The sequence below is a fragment of the Cryptomeria japonica genome, chromosome 7, assembly GCF_030272615.1.
Source record: "Cryptomeria japonica chromosome 7, Sugi_1.0, whole genome shotgun sequence".
Lineage (NCBI taxonomy): Eukaryota > Viridiplantae > Streptophyta > Pinopsida > Cupressales > Cupressaceae > Cryptomeria > Cryptomeria japonica.
In genome coordinates, this window is record NC_081411.1 from 759,919,935 (window position 1) to 759,931,224 (window position 11,290).

The 11,290-nt window shown below is 35.7% G+C and overlaps 1 protein-coding gene across 1 annotated transcript; it reads right to left on the reverse strand.

Moving 5' to 3' along the window:
- Window positions 1-442: 442 nt before the first annotated feature.
- Window positions 443-1,593, reverse strand: LOC131030071 (RING-H2 finger protein ATL68). Its single transcript, XM_057960756.2, has one exon. The coding sequence runs from the start codon at window positions 1,129-1,131 to the stop codon at window positions 592-594; it is 540 nt and encodes a 179-aa protein (XP_057816739.1). The 5' UTR covers window positions 1,132-1,593; the 3' UTR covers window positions 443-591.
- Between the last annotated feature and the right edge of the window lie 9,697 nt (window positions 1,594-11,290).

Below are 11,290 nucleotides of genomic sequence, written 5' to 3' on the forward strand. Positions count from 1 at the left end.
TTGGATAAGGTTTGTGGCAAACTATACAATCACCAAATTTTTAGCATACTCCAACCCATCATGTAGTGACTGATAATACTCTGAGAGATGGTGTTCTACCCACTGGGATAAACTTTTCTTAAATTAATTTTAAGAGTTGTTCTGAGAGATTGAAAACCTATCAAGGCATGTCCTAGACTATTTGAGATAACTTGAAACATATATTGCCTATTACCAAAGAGAGATTGCAAGCACCAAGTGGCCTGATCTTGCTCATTTTTTAAGTTATTTCTGTTAGAGATCTGTTAAGTCTCCTGATACAAAAAAAGCAAAATTACTTGTACCCGAAAAGCCACAATGAAAAAATAAAGTACCGATTTTGCTCATAAAAAAGCCTACGCCTTAAGACAATACATTTCCTTTTCTCCACACCATAAAACTTATACCACTTCACAAGAGAACAGCAGCTAAAAATTTCTTGAGATTCAAAAATTTATTAAGAAAATTTTCTCTGGATATTAACATAAACACATCACAATAATTCTACAAATACTGCTGACTGCTCTGCAAAGTCCTGAAAAGCAATAGGCTGTTGTACCTTATGAAGAAATGTCATCTGGGATGCACTGAATTGATTGCAAGAGGAGTGACCTCAGAGAGAGGAGTAGACACTGGTGTAGGCAATGGAGAAGTCCTACAAATAGGGCAGGAGGCATGCAATCTGAGCCATGCATCAATGCAGCGAGAATGAAAGCAATGCCTGCACTCAGGCATCAATCTTAGCATCTCCTCCTCCCCATATTCACACAAGCAAATGGAACATACACTGTCCCCACAATGACTCTCCTTACAAAACAACATCTTGGGATAAGAATTTATAATACTTTGATCCAGCCCACCTACAATCCACTCTGTATTGCCCTCACCCTCTTCAATCAACAACACCTGTGGAACAATAGTTAAATTGAAGTGCTGCCTTGCTACTGCCGCATTGGCTTGCCTGTTTCTCCTCTGAACTCTCATACATACATAAGTTGCAAGCATAATAGTTGATACAAGAACCAACATCCCCACTGCAATGGCAATACCATATCCCAATCCCACCTTGTTAACATTCTCCACCATTACTTCTGAACTATTGCTACCCATCATCTATATCCTCCTCCTACCATGCTACAAAATGAATCCCAGAATATACCAACACCCACCTGCAATTTTAGCCTCTAGATTTCAAAAGGTTTTGATGGGTTTTTTTCTATATCTATGCAAACACTAAGTATGGTATAAAGAACTCTGTTCAACTTAACCCACCTGATGTATAATAACTCGTTACTCCAAGCTTGATTACTTGTATGAACGTATAAATCTCTTACACACTGTATCGTTTTATATCTTAGTAGTATGCATTTAGAGAGGGTTCTTTCTCGCTGTTAAATTGCGCGGGCCATTAATGGCCTAAGAAAGGCCTTGCTATAATACCATCAATGCCCATCAGCTACAAATACATGCAGCATAAGCTCATTTATCTCCCCAATAAATTGCAGGGCACAGGTGTTGCAGTAGACAGAATGAATTGTATCTCGAGTGGGTTGGTGAGCTATCGGTGACAAATTAAATGGGTTTTTAGAAGAGCATTTATGGTGCACAACTGTTTGCCTCTAATCAATTTTCAATTAGCTTACAAATCAATCCATATAAGTTCACGTTGGTGTCCCTAATCTCATAACATGGGCCTCCTTGAAAAAAGGCTTTCGTATTTGGCTGACATAAATTCTCTAGCATACCAAAGTGGCAACTTGACCTTTTGGAACGTCATTGTCGGGAGAAGCCTCCATGCTCGGTAAAATTTTCCACTTATTTCGTATATGTTTTGAGTCTTGTCTTAAAGTGTATCATTTGTGGACCTGCCGCCATGTCATCGCACAAACATTAACATCATTCCCCTTGATGTGGCCTCACCTCCTTTCTCCACTAGAAAACTTAGAAACTTAATGCACAAGTCCTTGTGGGGTAATAAGGAGCTCAAGTGTCAAATAATTGAGATTGTTTCTAAAGCAATAGAATTACTTGGCTAAATATTAGGAATGTAAAAATGGAAATGGATTTTTTTATGTTCTACAATATTGGTCGATTTATTATTGGGTCTACAAATGGCTTAGAGTAATATGTGGCTATCTTGTATTCTATGTAGGGGCACCTAATTGTGCTACAAACGAGGTGTACATACCCTACCCCCTATAAGATGTGAACTTGTGACCTCTTTTTCAAAAGTAAAGTTCTACACCATTAGATCAACTCAAGTGTACATCTTACAAGGGTGTTTATAGTCAACAAGTTGAACATTTTTTTAGTGGTTAGTAGCATCAAGTCTAGCCTTTGAACATGTGGATTTGGCTATTTTCCATATTCCTTCAAACACAGTCTTACAAGGTTGTTTATAGTAAACAAATTGAACCATTTTTTGGTGGTTACTAGCAAGCTAGTCGTTTTACTTGAGTTGTTATTGGAGGTTTATATGGATTTTTCTTTGTGTAGTTGTTTATATGTTTTAAGCCTCTACAAAGTTCTTCCATGTAGCTTGGAGATGTTTTTCTAGAAGATGTTAGGTTGCCTTACCTACAGGGATATTTCAAGGTCTGGCTCTTAGCAACTGGATTCATGATTCACCTTGATTACTTTTATTGCTTCGTTGTTGATGGATGGGTTTCAGAATGTTGCTTCCCTATTAATGGTCTACTATGTGTGTATTTCTTGTATTGGCAATCTTTGATATAGGTCAAGCTCACTATTCAAGCGAACTTTTAAAATTATCCATCATCTTTTCAAAGTTGTAGATGGCAAGAAGCGTCTATCTCGTTAAAAAAAATTTGATCAAAAGTAAGTTAGATTTATAGATATGTTTATAACTAGAAAGTGAGCTTGTATAAGGCACAGGGACCAAAAACGAGAGCCAGACTTCATTGGATAAGGGAAGGGAATAAAGCCTCCAAATTGTTCTTCAACTACCTGAATTATAAACATAAGAAGAAGAAAATTGGAGCCATTAGGGATAAAGGTAAACTACATATTGACCCTACTAAAATTACTAATATATTTCAAAAAAATTATGAAAAATTATTCAGAGAAGAGAACAATTGGCAAGACATCCAACAAACCTTAGAAGATAATGTCTTGACTTTTATTCCCAATATGATTCACCTAGGTTATAGTAGATTTTTGGATTGAACCCTCTCTATGGAAGAGCTTGAACATACTCTTTTCTCTATGAAAACTAATAAGTCATGGTTTTGACGGTCTTCCAGCTAAATTTTATCAAATCAGGTGGCATCATGTCAAAGATTATTTTTATATGCTTTATTTGGAAGACTTACGGAATGGCATGTTAGGTCCAAGTATCAACAAAGGCTTAATCAAACTCATTCCTAAAGGGTAAAAATGAAGACTCTATTACAGGTTGGCAGCCAATTACTCTATTAAACACCTCATATAAAATTATTGCTAAAGCTCTAGCTATTACAATTAAGCCTATTGTACAATGTATATTGAGAGTTGAGCAAACAGGATTTATAAAAGACAGATTTATACTTGACAATCTTATGTTGGCCTGGGAGACAATGGAGGGGGCCCAACAATCATGCCAAAATACCTTAATAGTCATCCTTAATTTTGATAAATCTTATGATAGGGTTCGTTGGCGATTCATTCTTAAAATGTTGCAATGGTTGGGATTTGGTCCAAAGATCCAAAATCGTGTACAAATGCTATTTAAAGATGCAAATGGACACCTTGTTATCAACAAATCTATATCAGCCACCTTTGAATTACAACATTGTAAATATATATCAGATGAATCTTATTAAAGGCATGTATGCATTCCTGAAGGCAAGGTGGTTATCAATTCTCACTTTGCTAATGACAAGATGTTGTTTATTCAAGATTTTGAAGAGGAGCTTAACAATACCTTGGACATCCTAAATATGTACTATGTTGTTGTTGGTTCTCAATTAGCTCATAACAAAACTAAATTTTTAATGTCCCAAAATTGTTCTATTCCTCAATAGATTCCTAAGGAGTGGAGACTTTTCAAACACGAGGAGATAACAAGATATTTGGGCATTCCTTTTGGTTTAGAGGTCTCTCTTTCTCAAATGTGGGGATGGTTTTTAAAAAGACTAAAAATTAAGTTGTTCAGTTGGGATAATAATTTTTTATCTTTATCAAGCAAGATTCAAGTGGCTAATAGGATCCTCATTGCTTCTGATGTTTACTATTCATCTTGTTAGAAATCTTCCAAGAATGATATGAAGATTTGAATAAAATAATTCAAAAATTTCTTTGTTTTAAATGGGGTGGTAATATTGGTTTCATTGCATCTTATTGGTCCCATTGCATTCAACCAAGAGCTAAAGGTGGCATTGGGCTCATAAACCCCAAAACTCAAAGAATTTGCCTTGTGGCAAAATGGATATCTAGGTTGCGAGCGGAGATGAACCATGGAAAATTTTAGAAGATCATCAAATCATGGAAGCGTCAATTAAAAAGGAGTGAAAAGAAATTAATTGGTAAGATAAAATGTTAATGGCTCCCTTCTTTAAAATTATATTTGGAAATCTTGGCAGCAAGTTTGGTTTTTTTGGAATGGAATTGTTCGACACACCACAGGACTAAGAGGGGGGTGAATCAATATAGACCTCAAACTAATTAATCTTTGATCTTTTAAACTTTAAATCACTACAATAATAAATCATGAGAACATGAAGCACAACAAACACATGGACACCAAATTTACATGGAAAATCTTACAATCACTACAATAATAAATCATGAGAGCACAAAGCACAACAAACACATGAACACTAAATTTACATGGAAAATCTTTTAAAGTAGGGAAAAACCACGGTGAGAATCACACTCACAATATGAATATAATATATTACAATGTTGCCTCTGAAACTCACTTCCATTAAGAGGACTTGTAGAAATAAGGTGCATAAACTTAGGGCAAGTTACAAATGACTTACATAACTGAGACACACTATCTCATAGCAAGATACAAAGAGCTACCAAGAGACTCATTATCTTTTGGCAAAGAAAGGAATAGCTAAATTAAAATGAACAAGATCTCTCGATCATGAAATTGTCCTTGAACCATTATGTCAAATGACCAATATCATGGGAAACACATTTGACTTCAAACATTGTCTTAGAACATTGTCATACTGAAGATATCATCGTCAAAGCTCTTCACAACTGACTTTCGCACATCTCCAACATCAAATCTTCTTGTGAATCATTCACGTCCACTGTTTGTCAATTCACATACATCCCATACAATCATTCACGCATCTGCACTCCTTTATATACAAGATTATTCATTAAAACCCTTGACTAGGTCAACCACAAACATAATGAACAATATTAGATAAATTCAGCCACCCAAACTTAGAATATCCATTATGATCCACTCCAAAAGATAGAGAGGACCCAAATACATCACAACACATCCTTTCTAAATGATTCTAGTGAACCACGCATGCTAACACATCCTCCAAGGTCGGAATCAAATGAAACATGTAGATAAACATTAAATCACATTAATCGGTTGGCCCAAAACTAAACTCCAATGTAAATTACAAAACATGAATCTACACATGCCAAGGTGAGACCCAAAACAATAACCAAACTCATTCTCCAAAGCAAACCCAGACCAAAATAATATGATGCAAGTAGGATATATCACCACAATCAACCAAAAAATAGACCAGTTGATATCACTAAACTCACAACATCATAACTTCACATTCCAATCAAACCATCACCAAAAAACTGAACTAGAACATTGCATAAACCAAATAAACATGTCCTCCAAACCACAACACTTGAATCCACGTATCCAAAAGCCACCAAACATTCTATGAACCAATTTTGATAGACAGCCTCACTATCAGAAACAAAAGCAACCAACTATATCATCTAAGAAACAAAGGACTTGTAAATTTGATAGTACAACATGTTGGCAACAACAATGCAAGAAAACTGAGAGGCGGTAAGGGTGAACCAGTTTTCACTGGATCATACAATTTAAGCACAACTTCTTATAAGATCAATTGCAGCAAGAACAAAGATAAGCACAATAATAGCAACACACATAACACCAAAATTTTGACGTGGAAAACTCGGTTAAGGAAAAAACCATGGTGGGGACCTACCCACAATAAAATGATACTCTATAGTAGTATGTGTAAATATTACAATGGGGAATGCACATGCATTCAGGCACACTGCCTAGAGGTCACTGCTCAAAATACAATAACATGAAAGGTTGCAACCCTCAAAGAAGGTTCACTACCTTACAATAACATTCAAACAACAATTCGGTTTACATAAACTAGAGGAATAACATCTCCTAATGCCTGATGACAGTTTCGGTTAAGCACATTTGTCTGCTCTACAACACTCTCTGCTCTGCACTTCTCACCAAAAGATGAATTCGCTTGTTCGCACATACACCACTCTCTGATAATGTAGATACAACACTGATATCCAAATTACATGAATACAACACCTATTTATGCAAATCATCAACCTTGACTACAAGGTCAGCTCAACCCTTAATACCTGATTATAAAATTACATCACATGATACATAGATCAACCACCAGACCAATACAATGCCATGACGACATAGCATGGACCCAAATGAAATCCATGAACATGCAACACCACCATAAATCTTGTCAAGATCATCCGCAACACACTACACCATTGAAAATGTCGCATAACACGAAGAACATCATCAAACCCATAAGATCCTCGATAACATGCACAATGATCAATGCGAACTAGCAAAACAAATAGGACATGATTAGGAAACACCAACAAGCATGTTAGAACCATCTGCAATAGCTGCACCAACACCACTTAATCAAATCTTCATCGATCAAGACATTGATACTCAAGAACACTCAACAGCAACAACTGGGACTAGAAATATAACTTGCGGAGCACCAAATCATGAACCATCTGAATTGATGATACACATGAACATCCCAAACACTCTCCCAAATCTACAACTCAAGATATAATCATTTTGGAGCACAACGGATCAAATACCAAAACACTACAACATTGAACACTGAAAAAACCAATCCACTTACCGGAATCCATAACTCGATCAAATCAGCGCATATCATCATGAAACCAACATTGAATCAACTAGAGATACTTCATTACTAAAATCATAAATCCACACAAGCACATCTACACCATACCAACTAAAACAACCAAACCAACTCTCTGCAATACTGAAATACACAACAATGACAACAACATATCCTACCAGCAGTAATATCCAACACAACATACACAAAGAATAAACTTTATATCCAGAGCTACAACACATAATCTTCACATACCAGAGGAATCTAGGGCATTCTTCCATTGGGACATAAGTACTTTTCCCTACATAAATACCATTTCCTTCATATTGAAACTTCCACTACACCAACCTTCCAAAACACCTCAACATCCTCACAAAACCACACAACAATACCAAAAGACTCACTTTCAAACCATATGCAACACATAGTGACATCAATGACAACACAAGACAGGTTGACATCAATGACAAACGATACAACAACTCAAGTTTCCAACATTCTCCCCCTTTGTCATTGATGACAACAACACTAACAGTAAATCTCACACATACAACTAATCTCTCTCATAATCTTTGTCCCAATTTGTATCTCTCTTCACCTTTTACATCAAAGACAAAGGGCACTCTGCTAAACTCTCTCTCTCTCTCCCTTATTGATAATTTTTTATAACTGCAATACTCAATGCTCCCCCTAAGAGAAACCACTGCATCAACCTAAGAGCAAAAGATGAACTCTAGAACTCCCCCTAGACAGATGCACCACCTGAACGCATTTAGTTTAAAAAATGAGGGGCAATGACCTCCAACTTTTGTTGGAGATACTCAAAGGTATCCTTCGCCAACACATTAGTAAAGATATATGCAATCTATTCTTTAGTAGGTATATACTCCAATTTGACTTCTTTCTCTCCAAGATTCTCTCTTAAGAAATGATACCAGATTGCAATATGTATAGTCCTTGAGTGCATTGTTGGATTCATTGAAATGTTAAAGGCATTTTTATTATCATGCAAAATAGGAATTGCTTCATCATACACTACCTTGATATCTTTTATAGTTTTTTCATCCACATGACCTGAGTGCAACAAGATGTTGCTACAATATATTATGCATTTATAGTAGATAATGATATTGAATCATGTTTCTTACTCAACCAAGAGACCAATTTGTATCCCAAGAAAAATGCACCACCACTTGTACTTCTTCTGTCATTTGCACATCCAGCCCAATCAACATATGTATATGCTTTTAGTGTGAAACCATCATCCTTCTTATACCATAAACCATAGTCCAGAGTCCCTTACAAATACTTGAATATCCTCTTCACTACTTGATCTTGAGATTGATTAGGACTAGCTTAATATCTAGCCACCAAACAAACAACCTACAAAATATTCGGTCTTCAAGCAGTCAAAGACAATAATCCTTCAATCATAGATCCATACCTCATCATCCTTGCTTAGCTTACAACTAGTGGCCATAGGGGTTGCAACCAGTTGATACTTCTCCATCCCAAACTTCTTCAACATCTCCTTAATATACTTGGCCTAGGAACTAAAAATTGCCTTATCTAATTGAGTAACTTGAAGACCAAGGAAAAATGATAGCTCACCTATCATCTAGACATCTCAAATTCCTCTTGCATCTCTTCTACAAACTTCCTACATATATTATCATCCTCCAAATATGATATCATCAACATATATAACAATCAACAGTTTGCCACCTTCAATTTTAAAGTAAAGATTACTATCTATACTACTTTTTATGAAATTTTTTTGCAACAGATACCTATCCAACCTTGCATACCAAACTCTAGGAGCTTGCTTGAATCCATACAATGCCTTCTTTAATTTGCAAATTATATTTGGATCATTTGATATCTTAAACCCATCTGATTGTTAAATGCATACTTCTTCCTCAAGTTCTCCATTCAAGAATGTTGACTTGACATCCATTTGATATACCTTAAAGTTATTGTGAGTTGCAAATACAAGAAACATCCTTATAGATTCCATTCTTACTATCAGAGCAAACGTCTCCTCAAAATTTATGCCTTCAACTTGTGAATAACATTTGCAAATCAATCTTGCCTTGTTTCTAGTGACTTTTCCATCTTCATTCAACTTATTCTAAAACACCCACTTGGTTCCTATCACATTTTTGTCCACTGGTATAGGTACCAGTTGTTGGATATTGTTGAGAATTTTGCTAGAGTAATGTGTTGTCATTGATGTAAACATATTCCTCTATGTGTTCCAGTGTTTCAGTCAGATTAAGTAAGTTGGTTTGGTCAGTGTGTTGTAGTTGAGTTGTTGCGGCTTAAAGGGTTTTGAGATAAGTATCTCTAGTTGATTTAGCTAAAGTTTTAGTGGTCAGCATGGAGATTTGGTCGAGTTATGAGATCCAATATTGCGGTTGGTTTTTTTGTTATTCAATGATGATCAATGTTCTGGATTTTGCTCTGCATTGCAATATCTTAGTTTGCATATTTCACATAATGTTTGGGAAATTCATGTGTGTCCTCAATTTAGATAGTTCATGATTTGGAGGTCTGCAAGTGAATTTTTCAGTTTGACAGTTAGTTATGTTAATGTTCTTGAAGTTCGGTATAATGGTGATGGAGATTCTAGTAAGTGGTGATGTTGCGGTTGTTGTGGTTATTCACATTGTTTGTGGATGTTTCTAGATCATGTCCTATTTGTGTTGGTGGTCTGCATTGATCGTTGTGCGAGTTGTTGATGATTTTCCTTGATCTGGTGGTGTTATTCATGTTCTTGTCTGACATGATGATTGTAGTTTGTTGTGGATGTTCGAGACATAATTTTGGGAGGTGTTTCATGTTCAAGGTTTTGGTTTAGGTCCATACTATGTCTTAGCCGACATTGTTTTGGTATGCATGTTATGTTGTAGCGTGTATGGTTATATTTTGTAATTCGTAATGTGTGTTGATCTGACCTTGAAAGATAGATTGATGATATGTATATAAATAAACGTAATAATCATGTGAGAGATGTATCTGCAAATATATCTGAATGTGTGTGATCAGATAAGTGTGCGAACAAATTTTTTGATCTTTTGGAAGTGTGAAGAAGTGTGGCAAAGCATATCAGATTGTATTCTTTACCGGAACTATAACTAGGCATGAGGAGATGCTATTCTATCAGTTTATGATCTTCCGAATGTAATCCGAATGTTTTTGTAAGATAGTGAGTCTTTCCAAGGGTTTTAGACCTCCTTGTTATGTGTTTTGACCAGTGAGCTCTAGGTAGTGTGCCTGAATGCATGTGCATTTGTTATTGTAATATTTCATATAATTCTAACATTGTATTATCATATTGTGGGTAGGTTCCCACCGCGGTTTTTCCCTTAATTGGGTTTTCCACATCAAAAATCTTGGTGTTATGTGTGTTATTGATGTGGTGTTGATTTATGCTTTCACTGTTAATTATCAGTTCTAAAATTGTGTTTGAGTTAAGTAAAGTTTTTGAGAAAATTGATTCACCCCCCCCCTCTCAATTTTATTCTTTGTTGCCAACACCAGTTCCCATGTCTAATTCCTTTCTATCTGACTCAACTCGTCTTCCATTGCTTTTATCCAACTTTCATCTTCACTAGCTTCTACATAGGTTTTAGGCTCAACTTGAGATCGAAAATAATAATTTTCTTGTTCACTAGATCCTACAAGTCTTCTTCTTGTCTAAACACCTTTTCTCTTGTCTCCAATGATCTAATCTTCTGAGTGATTCTTTCGCACATACTTTGTTGGTGTTTTAGGGGTTTGTTTAGGTTCTTTTTCTTTTGTATTAGTCTCTTTCTCTTCCGAATCAACTTTGTTTTTTGTAAAAACCACTATAATTTCTATCTCAGTCTTAGGTTCAGATGAAATCTTAGTTTGATTCCATTCTTCAGAAACTTTGACATTTCTACTTTCCACAATCTTCTCCAACCTCTTATTGTAACATTGGTAAGCCTTGCTATTTGTAGAATATCCCAAAAAGATTCCTTCATCTTCTCTTGCATCAAACTTTCCTAGATCTGCTTCATCTATCTTTATGTAGCACTTGCTTCCAAATATTCTGAAGTACTTAACTATAGGAGGTCTTCCATTCCAAAGTTTATAAGGTGTCTTTATGTGATTCACTCTAATCT

Coding starts and splice junctions, on each gene's coding strand:
- LOC131030071 (XM_057960756.2), bottom strand. CDS start 1,131: ATGATGGGTAGCAATAGTTCAGAAGTAATGGTGGAGAATGTTAACAAG.